This window comes from Vicia villosa, linkage group LG2, assembly GCF_029867415.1.
Source record: "Vicia villosa cultivar HV-30 ecotype Madison, WI linkage group LG2, Vvil1.0, whole genome shotgun sequence".
Classification (NCBI taxonomy): domain Eukaryota; kingdom Viridiplantae; phylum Streptophyta; class Magnoliopsida; order Fabales; family Fabaceae; genus Vicia; species Vicia villosa.
The window spans coordinates 137,202,997-137,217,966 of NC_081181.1; the positions used below are offsets into that span (position 1 = coordinate 137,202,997).

Genomic DNA, 14,970 nt, shown 5'->3' on the forward strand with positions numbered 1-14,970 from the left:
AACAGATTTAACAATGGTAGAGGTCCTCCTAATTATCGAATTCAAGGTCAATCATGTCATCGTATAGGTAGCATGTTACCATTGCTAGGTCAAAATCCCCGGTTTGCACAGTTCTATATATTAGATATTGAACATGAAGTTCAAAATATAATTGATGGAGTCAGGTTTATTCATTTAATTGTGTTTGTCTTATGATTGTTTATTAATTTGTTTTGCAACATACTTAATATGAACTTTATACCTTTTTACTTTGTAGAACAAGAAATGGAGTTGAAATTAATATAGTGGAAAAATTGTCTTCAATGTTATATGAACATAATGTCCATGCTCAGTGATTTTGGATGACAAGGGATAAACTATCTGAAGGCAATGTGTCAGACCTAAAACTTCATTTTATTTCTGAGCGACATACTGATGGAATAATATATAATCAACCAATAGTTTTCGAAGTTGTTGCTCTGATTGTTGGTGATGTTGATACTGCAGAAAAGAGAGATATTATAATGCATAAACAATGTGGCGAACTTTAGAGAATAGATGAATATCATACGTCTTATTTGGGATTTCAATATCCATTACTTTTCCCTTATGGTGAAGATGGTTACAGACCTAACATCAAGCATCGCAATAAAGGTTCTAACAGAGTTCGTATTTCAGATACAACAGCTTCAGTAGTAGAAAATGAGGAGTTCCATGGGAGGAAGCAACGAAAAGAAATAAACTTACAATCAAAGAGTGGTTCGTCTTTAGGATCCAATCAAAGAAAAATGAGGCACAAACAATTCTCATGTCAAGGAGATTATTCCAATAGTTTTTGGTAGATGGTTTTACAATGATGGAATTTGAGCGGCTTCGATGGCTAAAAAAAATTAGTCAAAACTATGAGTAGGTAAGTATGACCATCTCGCGGATACTAGAACAAATAGACATACACATGGTGCAGCTACAGGGAAAAGGGTTGTGCTACCTTCATCGTATGTTGGAAGTCGCGGATATATGGATCAATTATACTTTGATGGTATGGCAATTTGTAGTTATTTTGGATTTCCTGATTTGTTTATTACGTTCACATGTAGTCTAAATTAGTCGGAAATTCAACATGTACTAAGTTTTGCTAATCTGAAAGCGGACGATCGTCTGGATCTCATAACAAGAATCTTTAAAATGAAATTTGATGCATTATTGTCCAATTTGAACAAAAACAGTATCATGGGGAAGGTTCTTGCATGTAAGTAATTGATCATTTGGATTATTTTCATTTACTTCCTCATTTTGTATTACATCTTATAAAACATGTCAGATTTTTTTTTGTAGATATATATACAATTGAGTTCCAGAAAAGAGGCCTACCCCATGCTCACATATTAATTTTCCTTCATCTATCAAGCAAGTATCCAATGCATGCTAACATTGATCGTATCATATCGGCAGAAATACCAAACAAAGACACTGACGAAAAGTTGTATAACTTGGTTAAATCTCACATGATTCACGGACCTTGCGGAAATGCTTTTCGGAATTCACCGTGTATGAAGGAAGTTAAATGTTCAAAATACTTCCCTAAAGACTTTCGGCGTGATACGAATGTTGATCAAGATGGATATCTGGTATATAGAAGAAGGGAAAACGGTCACACTATCGTTAAGAATGGAATTGAGATTGACAATAGATTTGTTGTTCCCTACATTGCAAAGTTATTTCTGAAGTACATAGCTCGTATTAACATGGAATGGTGCAATCAAAGTACATCCGTCAAATATTTGTACAAATACATCAACAAAGGCTATGATAGAATAATTGTTGCAATTATAATGAATCAAGATGGAACTGCTTTGCAACATGACATCATCGATGAGATCAAACAGTATATTGACTGTAGGTACGTTTCTCTGAGCAAAGCTGCTTGGAGAATTCATGCTTTCCCTATTCATGGAAGAAAACCAGCTGTAGAAAGACTACATTTTCACGCTGAGGGTCAAAATTCACTCTTCTTTACTGATGTCAGCAGTATTACCACATTCCTTGATAAACCGAGTGTTACGGAATCAATGTTTACATCTTGGTTTGAAGCCAACAAGAAATACGAAGAAGCACGACAACTAACATATAGAAATTTTGCTTCGAAGTTTGTAAACGTAAAAAAAAGAGTGGAAACTCAGGCAAAAGGGATATACAATTGGCAGACTAATATGGGTTCCCCTAATTACCGGAGAATTGTACTATCTCAGGATGATGCTAACACATGTTAAGGGACCGCAAAGTTATGATGAAATAAAGATAGTGTACAATGTCAAGTACGATACTTTCCGTGATGCAAGTTTTGTGATGGGGTTTATCGGTGATGATCGAGAATTCATATATGCAATAATAGAAGCATTTCATTGGGGTTTTGACCATTATTTTGAGATATGTTTTCACATGTTTTTGACAAGTAGCATTAATAGGCCTAAGCATGTATGGAGTAAAACTCGATATCTGTTATCTGATGGAATTCTTTATTCTCAGCAAAGGATTGCAAACAACAGGAGTCATCATTTTCAAATTTAAGCATTTTCCAAATAATTTTATTATAAATTATATTGTAAACTTGACACTCTATGGTAATATATTGTTTTCTAACAGGTTTGCAACTATCAGATGAAGAAATTTTGAATTTAACATTGATTGAAATTGAAAAACTTCTTCGGTGAAGTCGTAAGAGTTTAAGTGATTTCCCTGGAATGTCAAAACCACAGAGTTACGTACTTGAGGAGCTTGGAAACAATTTTATATACGAAGAGCGGAACTACGATCCTGCTGAACAACTTCAAGAGTTCAATACGGTGTACCATAATCTCACAGGTCCCAATAATAACAACATCACATTACTTATAAGAAATTCAATTTTGTTAAAATTTTATATATTAATACGTTGTTTTTAAATTATCTGTTAATTGCATGACAAATGAACAAAGAGATGTTTTCAAACAAATCATGACGGCTGTCTAAACCCAGAATGGAGGCGTATTCTTTCTGTATGGATATGGCGGGACAGGGAAAACGTATATGTGGAGAACATTAGCTTCTTACATAAGATCAAGAAGACAAATATGCTTGACAGTTGCCTCTTCAGGTATTGCATCCCTTTTTCTCCCTGGTGGTCGAATGACACATTCTAAATTTAAGATTTCAACACTACAAAAAAAAGGTCTCCTGCCACGGCCAAGAAACCGAGGCTATATGCAAAATAACCATAGCGTAACACTGAGGCCACGGTTTGGCCACAAAAATCCAACTGTGGGATATGCGGTCGTGGCCTAAAGTATAGTCCACGATTTTTTGGTATATACCACGTTTTTTTGACATTCGTGGCTTTTATAGGCCACGGGTTAGGTAGTTTGATTAAAGCCGCGGTTTATATTTGCCATGATTACATAACTGTGGCCATATGATAAAGTCACGGTTTCAGTTTAACGTTTAACATACAGTTTTGGTTCAAGATATAGCAACGGTTTGGTTATGACTACAGATTTAAAACCGTGGTTATATGTTATGCATTCTAAACCATTAATCTTGACACAGTTTATTTCTATATCATTACATAAATATGTTATATATATATATATATATATATATATATATATATATATATATATATATATATATATATATATATATATATATATATATATATATATATATATATATGCACATGCATTAATAATCAAAAACCAATAATTATTACCAGCTGCATCAAATGATTCAAATATCTATTGTTAACAATTGTCTTGAATGAGTTTTGGTAATGTTGAATAAACACAAGTAGGTTCATGATTGAATTCAAACATCTTTTTATGACATCCTATGAGTGGTTGGTTCATGATTAGCTAAACTGTAAATATATATTTCACAACAACTTATATAACAAATCTCCATGCTAGCTAGCCTACAATTTCACAATCCAGTAGGGCGGGGAGCTCCAGGTCCAGTAGGGCAGGGAGCTTGACCATGTTAAATTCAGCTGCTAATGCTTGCAACCATTCATCACCTTTAACTTCTTCTTCTTCTAATAACGTGTAAACTGCAATGGAGGTTATTAGCTAACATCAACAGTACTTCAAGAATATGTTAAATCAATATGCATGCAATGTATATCCAAGTAGTAAACAGTTTAATACCATTAAATCAAATGGAGCAACTATTTTTCATGTTTATAGTGTGAAGCCAATTTACCATGTGTCGCAAATGATATTTCACCAAGTCGACATCTGAGAGATTGTGAGTTACAAGCTGAGAAGATTCCATTCTCCCCTGCATATGTTTTAGCTCGGACGGTGTGTGAATCCCAACACTGCACATAAACACAATGAATAATAAAATATTATCGTCTTGGCATAAAACTTGTTATCAACGTATAAACAACATGGCATTTCATCCATTTGTATGATCTTAGGTGACATAAAACATGTTATCATCGTATAAACAACATGACATTTAAGTGGCCAATCAACATATGTCACTTACATCGAGTAACAATTAACATGTGTTATATATAAACATCAAATAAGTTTCAAGTAATACTCAAAATATGTTATAAGTATCTAAAAGAAAAAAAAATACAACTTAACTAATTAACTAAATGTCATTGTTTGGTTGAATCATGGTACAAGATATGTGTTACATATATTAGATGATAAAGAAATTTAAAAATTGGTGATAAATTTGCCACAATCTTGTTTCCTCTATAATGTAGTCTCACTCTAGAATTCTAGTTTTGGGTGGAAAGACCAACTTCATCCAGATCACCTTATTTCTAACATAAAAGTAAGTAGATCCGGAGGCAACTCAAAAAGTATAAGCCCTCTGTTGTGCTTTGAATAAGCATCTTACCAATTGTTGTGAAAAACTGTGACACAAATACCGATGATTTTCTCAGCCAAACTAATTCAAAATTATGAGTATAATCGCCTAGTTTCATCACATGCAAGATTTATAAGAGAACATATTCACTCAAGCTTTCATATGATGAAAGTGAAATTGACACAATACACTAACAAACATTACCCAAAAAGATGAGAATAGGTTACTACTGTAATGTCCTCCTTCGAAACCAATTTTAATGAACATAATCAGTTGACTATTCAAAATATATACACAAAAGATGATTACATTGCAACATACACACCTAAAATAACACCTATGCCAGAAAGACATATTAAAGCTTTTTAAAAGACCACTTTTAATTAGACTATAATCCACATCTTAACTTACAAAGATGTAGAGATTTATGAAGACTTCTATGATTGAGATATCCATGGTTGATGAATAGCTTGCACTACAAGAATTTTATATGGTGCAAGTGCAATGAACTTTTGCTCCGGTGAAGTTGATGGGTTATTTTCCCATAATCCACTAGGGCCTTGAATCTACTAATCCAACATAAATAGACCATTAATTAAACAATACTGTGTGTGTAATAGCAGAGGCTAGAAAAAATCTAATACATATAACTTTGAAATAATACAAAGGGAGTGTTGTTACATGGTAATGATTTGAATTTTTTTAATAAATTTATAAATGTCAATATGCCAACTAAATAAACTCTACACAGGAGCAATCAATAACATGATTTTTTTCATGCAAAGAAATTAAGAAGCCAAAGAAAGAGACAAGCTTAGCTACACAATATACAAAATATTAAATGAGAATAACAAATTATTTAATTTAAAATTATCTTCAATTAATCAGAGTATCAATTTGAGTGATAATGATTGCATAATGCAAAGCAAAACCAGCAACCCCAACTTCTTATGGTTTTCTTTAAAATCTTTCACTTGTTAATGGAGAACACAAATTTGCAGAGAAAATAATCTTCTAGACTAATGAAATACAATGAATTACATATCATCATTTCAACTCAAAAGATTAAACATGTCCAATAGAAAACTGTTATTTGTCAAAAAAAATCATGAATATAATTTTCTTTTACTTGATTGGCCACTTAAGTGACATTGAATAATAAAAATTTAAAGATACACATACATTTTTGCTAGAATAACCATCACCATGAAGCCAATTCTCCTAAGCCAGACTATTTTAAAGTACAAATACTAAATAGGAAGATACTGAATGCATGGACCATTAATTCTTTTAACTAGGTTTTCAATTTGTACAAACACTAAAAACATCCTAAAAACATGATTCTTCAATCAAAATACCTGGTGGTTCAGCATAAGAAGCAGAAACATGTGGTTGTGATTCAATCCTCTCCGATGTCACCGGTATCAGATTCTGATGCACTACTTCATCCTCAACAAACTGAAATATATCATTGAGCACAAAGTAACCCTTCTCCTAAGGTGCAAGGAAGAATGTTTGGACAAACCTCTGCCTCCTATTGATATCCTTGATCTTAACAACCCCCGAAACCATCACAACCACTCCTCCATTCCAAGAGTCAAGAGAATTGATTGTCTTGATCTCAATCGCCGAAAAATTCAACGATGTAACAACATTATGAATTTGCTGCAAAACAACACAATCCAATCCAATCCAATTCAACCCAATCAACTATCCATAAAAATACCAAATCACTAACCCTCTGACCCATAAACCACAAACTGAAAAAAAAAAACTAATTTGAGTGAGTATAATATGTATTACCAACACATCAGATGCATTCTCGGTATAATTGTCATCAACACGAATCATTGAGCTTAAATCGGAGTAGAACTGATGAACAAGATCAGGCTGTGGACGAAGAGCTTGATAGTACTGTCCAACGAAGTAAGAACCCACCTGCAAAATAAAAAAAAAAAGACTATAACTTTACACAAATCAAAAAACCCAAAAACAAAATAGATTAAAAAAAACCAAAAAAAAACCTGGGCAGCACTAACGGAACCCTGATACAAAGAGGCCATAACTAAACTCAAATTGCAGAGTTAAACAAGCATGCAATGTTTCTCCTAGCTCTGGTGGCGGATCTAGGAGAAAGACGAATCAAGAAAAACCATAAATCCAAACCATATTCGATTGATCGGAGAGAACCGAGAGAGAACCTGGGATTTGAGAAGAGAGAGATTGAGAACGCGTGGAGACTAGAGATAGAAGAGAGTCGAGATGAGAGGTGATAATTCACGGTAGCTGTGTGGTGATGTCGGTTCCGTTGGAGGAGAAAGGCTTTCCCCATTGGTGTTGCTGCTTCACGATCGTGAGAGGGAGATGAGAAGAATCCCAAAGGCACTTAACCCTAATCCCCTTTTATGTTTATTTGTTTTAGTTTTTTTTTTTCTTTTTAATCTTAAAAAAAAAAATAAAACAAGAGAAAGAGGGAAACAAAAAGAAAAGAGGGAAAACATGGAGGACACTAAATTTTTGGAGTTGGGCCACAGTTTTTAGTCTAAATTATAAGCCTGCGGTTTTTCTTTGCGGCTTAAAATATCTGCAGTTCTATAACCGTGACAATTGAAGTAAAGGCCACTGTTTCATACCCCGGATTTAATATTTTATAAAATAATTCTACACTTTGATAACTATGGCCAAATCATATATGTGGCCACAGTTTCTGAGCTGTGGAAAATTTTAGCGTGGCCGTAGGCCAAAAATGTAGTAGTGCAATTCCCACACTTTAATATTCTACATGCGATATAAACAATGGAAGTGACAGAGGGGACTTGCTAAAAGTATCAAAATTGATTATTTGGGATGAAGCTCCTATGTGTCACAAATTTTGTTTTGAAGCATTGGATAAAACCCTCAGAGACATCATGGGTGGATCTAGATCATCAGATAAAATATTTGGTGGTAAGGTAATTGTGTTTGGTGGCGATTTCAGACAGATTCTACCGGTTATTCCAAGAGGCATTCGTTCAGATATAATTCATGAAACTATCAATTCATCATACATTTGGGATCATTTTAAGGTTTTGAAACTTGCAAAAAACACGCGGCATCAGCAATCTGGGACAACTACGTTGGCTTACGAGTTAGAACAGTTTTCAAATTGGATATTAAAAGTTGGAGATGGAAAGCTAGTAGAACCTAATGATGGCTATGCAGATATTGATATTCCAGATGATCTATTGATTACAAATTTTGATGATCCCCTTAAAGCAATATTTTAAAACACTTATCCAAATTTTGAAGCTAACTTCAATAATGTAGCTTTTCTGCAGTAAAGGGCAATATTGGCTGGAACAATTGAGACAGTAGATGAAATAAATCAGTATGTATTAGATAATCTCCTAGGTAATATTAAAGTCTGTGTCAAAATATATTTTAAGAGTTTGTCATTTACAATTCTAATACATAATAATAAAAAGTGACTGATTTTCAGGAGAGGAAAAGGAATACTTAAGCTCTGATTCAGTTGATATGCATGATGGTGACGACAATGAATATTTTGATGTTTTAAATCCTGAGTTCTTGAATGCACTGAGAACTTCTGGTCTTCCTAATCAAAAGATCAGATTGAAAGTAAATACTCCATTTATGCTTCTCACAAATATTGATCAAGTAAAAGGTTTATGCGATGGAACACGTCTAATTGTTACAAGATTAGCTGATCGTGTTATTGAAGCGAAAATTATTTCAGTCAAGAACATCGGCGATATCATTTATATCACACAAATGGATATTACTCATACGCAATCGCCATGGCCCTTCAGAATGACACGAAGACAGTTTCCTATAACGGTTTGTTACGCTATGACTATTAATAAATCTCATGGTCAGTCGTTGGACCATGTCGGTATATATATGCCGAGGAGCGTGTTCGCCCATGGGCAGTTTTATGTTGCAGTTTCAAGAGTAAAGAGCAGAAAAGGGCTTAAAATCTTGATCCATGACAAGGATAAATAGCAATTGGCAACCACAACAAATGTGGTTTTCAAATAAGTGTTTGAAAATTTGTAGTCTATATGTTTAACATAATTTCCATGATAATGTTGTTATTGAGGACAATGTATTAAATTTTTGATTTTACATTGATGATTATATTAAACATTTTGCACTAACCGGCTTTTAGTTGTTTTTAAGTTACAGCTTGAACAATTTATTAACTGTGATAAATTAAAGATAGAATATCCCCCTTGCATGCTGATAACATATTTCATTTACTGCATTTTTTACAAAAAGAACTATTGATATTACTTGACATAAGCTAATGTATTACACAACACCAGTATTACAATAAAAGGAAACTAACAACTTGAAATACAAAACCATCGACTAAACGCATTACACAACACAAGTATTTTACAGTAACAACACAATCAACAACAAAGTTACACCCTCATGTAAGAACTTTGAAATCATCATATACTTCGGTTCACTAAATACACAAACATGAGATCTGAAAAAGGAATCATGGAGAATTTTATCACATCTCCTGATTAAAGCTTCTTTGCTTTCGCAAGAGCATACCATCCAATCCCAATATGTTTCTCATACTCATTCCTTCCAACTCTAAGAATAACACAGTGATATCCTTTTCCGTGAATCAGATCTTCCATCCTTATCGCATTTTACTTTTTACTAAAACATGTCCTTGATATTTCCATTGGAATATTCTGCATTGTGACACCCAACTCATTAATTTCAAATATCTAAAGCACTATATACAGCAGTGCATAAAAGTGGTTTATGCGCTCGGTGGCATTCGACCTCCATTTTACCTACCCGTTATAATCAGCTGTGCGTTCGGCCTCAGTAAGAAACCCATCTTTTATGAGAGTTTCAAATATCTTAGCTTGCTCTTCCTCAAACTCTTTTCTGATGTTACGTGCCCATTCAAGACAGTCTCTCTCAGGATCACTGAAACATTAATATAAAATAGTATCATTGTTGTTAAAAAAACAAGATGAAAAACCAAGGGAAACCAATTATTTTCTCATAAGATGCATGCAAAAAATACTTACCTGAAGGATGGAGAAGGAACAAAGGGGACCCCCCACTTCACCATCTCCAAAGTTCAATTGATAAGATAGTATTTGGCTGCACTATTTCAATACTTCCTATATATAGATATAGTTACACTTTAGAAATTGGGCCGGTAAACAGCTATGGGCCTATGTTTGATATGTATAATTATCAACACAGATTGCTTAATGAGTTATAACTACATAATTTTTTGTTGTTAAATATTAAAGTAGACTATAGATTATATAATGTTTTTTGTAGCCAAATTATTTATTGTTATGATAAATAATATTTCAACAAAAATCTCCCTACCTTTTCAAATAGAAAATAAGATACTTATAATGGTAAAAAATATGAAATCTAAATTGACAGCCATTGATAGAAACTACTCTATTTTCATATAGTAAGTAATCCTTGAAAAAAATATTAATATGTAATAAAACATTAATAAATAATAATTAAAACTCAATAAAAGAGTGCAAACTATTATCCATAACACGCCATTTGTTGTGGAAATCATCCAACAACAAACAAAACATCTAAACAAGTTTTAAAATAACACATAGAAAACATGACCATCATATATTGTCTTAAAATTAATCAAACAAAAACAACAAAACATAATCAGACAACTTCTTAGAAACAACATCTTTTCACAATCCTCACTTTGACTTAGCAGCTTCCTTCATTTCTTCTTCAATTTGACAAACAGAAACGGAGAAAATCGACTCATTTGACATATCAGCGTGTCGTCGTTTCGGAACCCTTTGGTGTGCACATAGTTGTACCATCCTTGAGTCATGTATTTCTCAGATGGGCTTGGTACCCCCATACGTGTTGCTGTCTTGATTATACACTTGAATTCTTGATCCAAGTCAACATCTCTAATCGTTATCTCTTTCTGATTGATTCGCAAGCAATCTTTTGATATTTCTCTTGGGAAATGCTGCAACAATATAAAGACACAACATTGGATTAGTTTTTGAGATCAACATTGTATTAAAATAACATAAATGTTTCAAATTGGATTACCTGAACATTCTCCTTTTTTACTTTGGAATTCTGTATAGCAATATCCCAGCAATATGTTTTCTTTCCCCCAAACCGTTTTATCCTCACATTGGATTGATTTTTTCCATTCTTCCCACCTTTGATTGGTCTTTTCACAGTACCATCTGTAACCGTTTTTTTGTTGGTTGTCTTGAACAAAGTTTTGCTCTTGGTTCTCTTCTGAGTGACTGTTGTTTTCTTCACAACAGTTTTAGATTTCTTCATTCTTTTTTTACTAGATTGCTTTTCATTCCTATAAACAATGGGGACATCTACTTCTTCAACCTTAACATCCTTCATAGGAACATTCATGTAGTTGAAAGTTGGAATAACTACAGGTGTATTTTTTCGAGTTTCTTCAAACCTAAGCGATTTCTTAGCAACTGCTTTTCCTTTTTGGCCGCCCTTAGGAGAAGTATTTTTTGCATAAGTTTTTGTTGCAGAACATTCTCCAACCTCATCAACAAGTTTCTGTATTTCATCCATTGTTGAGTCCCCACTGAAATAACAATGTTATGTTTGTTATAACACTATGAATGATACATAAACAGCAAAAAACACAAACTTTTTACTTAAATCAATAACATAGTGAACTATTTATATTTATAAACCCTATCTCTAGAATCCCCTGATGAATAGAACTAATTATATGAATGATACATTAATCATAACCATCAACCAAAATAACTGACATTAACCGCAATCGGAAACCAAAATTATAAAGTTTTAAATCTACATACCACTCGATTCCTAACAATTACATACATTTATACCGTGAAGAAACACAAATCGTGATCCCTAAAGCATAATCAAATTTGATATCATAAAATACATAATACATCAAAATAAAATGAAAACCCAATGGAAGCCAGTTACTGACCTAATGCTTGACATGTCGTCATCTGAAATCCAACCATAGCAGGGTTTTCTTCTTCCACTCATTGCTCCGGTATCGTGTTGGGTGGTTCAGTTGTATTAGCTTGGTGAAAGAGACTGAGTCAGAGAAACAGAGGAAATGTAAAAGACTAAATTTGTGTTTTTTTTTAATAACCCTGCACGCATGCGTTATTGTATGTGGGAATTTTCAATGAATCAAATATGTGCATTCCAAAGAGCAATGGTGTTTTACATAGCTATTGATGGAAAAATGAATAGTCTCCATATCCCTGCGTCAGGACCGGTGTAATGCATTTAATACCTTAAAACCATACTTTTATTTTTTTGACATAAGTAATGCATTTAATATACAATTTTGCCATAGAGTGTAGTCAGTTGCTTTTGCTGTTTAAACTTCTCCAAACGTTTCAAATTCATTTTCACATGGCAAAAGCCCAAAACCAAAACATATACATCAAAATTAAACACCAAATAAATTTATAAACCAAAGTTTTATTGATTTGCAAAATTTAGAGACAAATGATTGTAAAGCTAGTAAATAAAGTTTAATATATAATTGATCAACTAAATAGTTTATGAAAATTAAATAAAGGGGAGTATAACAGAACACATGCATAAATACATCAAAATAAAAAAGTTGGTTCAAGAATATACCTCAGTAGATAAATAGATACGAGAATGAACTGATCACTGCTCCTGCTTAATATCAAAACTGAATTCTCTTATTCTCACTTTTACTCTCTTTTATGTAAACATAAAATGCAAAATTGAAATGATAGAGAGTTTCAATTTATAGAGAAATTCGAGTCTGCATCTAGACTTAAAGATTATTTTTAATTTATGGCTAAAAAACATTTTTATAGAAATTAACTTTAATATGATAAAACATTTGAATGCTTAGTTGGCGCTGACCAATATTTTGTCCAAATACATGTTACTAGCCTCATTTTATGGATATTAGCTTTTTTTATATTTTATTTTTTAAAAATAATTGATTCAAATTTTAATATTAGGAAACATTAACCATTATAGTCAAATATATTTATAAAAAAGCCGTTTTAATATTTTTAAAGAGTTTGTACATGCATCGAAATATCATATGGTAATATTTGGTAATTGTTTTTATAATTATAACAAAACAGAATCAATTTAATGGGCCTTTTTTCTTTCAGCAGATTCTAAATCCCCATTAAATAATAAAAGTGCTTGAAATTTTTTTTTACTAATTTAAATAAACATAAAATTACACAAATTTTCATTTTTCCCCTCTCAAATTTTAATATCCCGCTTAAATTTTAGTAAACAATCATAATATTTAAGTTGTATGTATGCATAATCAGCTTAAAACTAAAAACCAAAATAAATTGATGATGATCGGTTGTTTTGATAATTACTACATTTTTTGAAATTTGTGTCCTAATTTCTTTATTATTTGCATTAAAAAATATTTAAATAATATAAAAAGCTGAAATAATTTCAAAAGGACATTTTCGGTGGTAGTTTAATGTATTTTAATCTAACTTAAGAACAATTAAGTTTAAAAAAGTCCTGAGTTTTTTTTTTTTTTTAATAAAAACCAAATTAACTCAAGTCATTAATCAAACGAAAATCGATACAAGAAGGGATAACACTTAAGGAATGTCATCTTCTATGAAAGTCACTTTCCCTTTAAATCTCCACCTAAACCTCTCTCTCCACACTACAACACGGAAGGGCTTTAAAAGCGCTTTTTTTGGCCTTTAACAGCGCTTTAAAGCGCTGCCAAAGCCAGCGCTGGCGTAGGCTACGAAAGCGCTTCTAAAAGCGCTCTGGTAGAACCCCCTATAAGAGCGCTTTTTCAGCCTATAATTTCAGCCTCCCAGATCGACCTGTAATATTTTCGACCTGTAATATTTTCAACCTGTAATATTTTCGACCTGTAATATATTTTCAACCTGTAATATTTTCGACCAGTAATATATTTTCGACGATATATTTTCAACCATAGGTAGGACTATATATATATACTAATATAATACCATTATAATATCCAAAATTATATATATACATCATTATGTCAATCAAACTAAATCTCTAACATCAACAATATTATACTTCAAATATTAATTGGCAACAATATGAACAAAGTTAGTAACCATATATTCTGGAGTACTATAATATTCTCTTCAAATGACACAAATCCTACTACATGAATAACTGATGAATATAAAATTGACACAATTCCTCTTTGATTTCTTCCAACTTAAGTTTCGGGTAAGAAGCAACACGGAATTCGTCAAAGTACTACAGAATAAAAACATAATATGAATGATTTAGTTAAATGTAATAAATTATAAGAAGTTATCTAATTAAGTTATAAATCCATACCGTGATTGGAATCTCTAATTGATTCATTTGAAGGATTTCTTTCATAAACCTCAAAACAAAGTATCCGCAGTTTGAACTGTTCCGCTGTATCGGACACTACATAGAAAACAAATAAGAATTTATAGTTGTCTTGTTTTATCAAGTAGCATAAATATTATAAGCAAAATTGTGAAAAATAATATACCTGCACTTTGATCCAAGTAATGTTGTTTGATTTAGTCCGGGATACATGTGCGTCTCGTTGACTTCGGAACACTTGTATTGATCTAACAAAAATATAAAAGCATATATTTAGATCAATCTCACAAATAATTAAATATATAAATATACAAGAATATTTAGAACGATCCCACTTACAAATCAATAATTTCCTTCATAGCCGGATAATTGCTCCACTCACCATCTACCGAATTCAGAAAATATACAACTTCTCTTATCGGGTTGATAGCAAGCAACAACCAGTGTGCTCTATAAATTAAAACAATAGGTTATATAAAAATTTTGCTACGCAAAAGAAACAAAGATTAAATGAACCAAGAATGAGAAACTAACCCTACTGGTCGGGTATTATACGCCCAAAGAATCAGACTTTCTGTATTGTCGAATGACATGAATCTATCGACTAAGCGCTGTCTAACTGATTCCGGTTCCGAATCAATTGTCATTCCGCTGCAATGGGCGGAAGACACAAAACGGAATATGTTTGACAATGCAGTCCCGCGCAACACTCTGTCATGCAACAACCTTAAATAAAAA

General features: G+C 32.4%; 1 protein-coding gene and 1 pseudogene across 1 annotated transcript; one reads left to right on the forward strand and one right to left on the reverse strand.

The window, feature by feature from the left end:
- Positions 1–1,397: 1,397 nt before the first annotated feature.
- LOC131650132 (uncharacterized) lies at positions 1,398–2,249 on the forward strand. The gene has a single exon (XM_058919862.1). It carries the CDS (start codon positions 1,398–1,400, stop codon positions 2,247–2,249), a length of 852 nt encoding a protein of 283 aa, XP_058775845.1.
- A 1,455-nt stretch (positions 2,250–3,704) lies between these two features.
- On the reverse strand, positions 3,705–7,216 carry LOC131652204 (nuclear transport factor 2-like; annotated as a pseudogene).
- Positions 7,217–14,970: the final 7,754 nt, after the last annotated feature.

Coding starts and splice junctions, on each gene's coding strand:
- LOC131650132 (XM_058919862.1), top strand. CDS start 1,398: ATGCATGCTAACATTGATCGTATCATATCGGCAGAAATACCAAACAAA.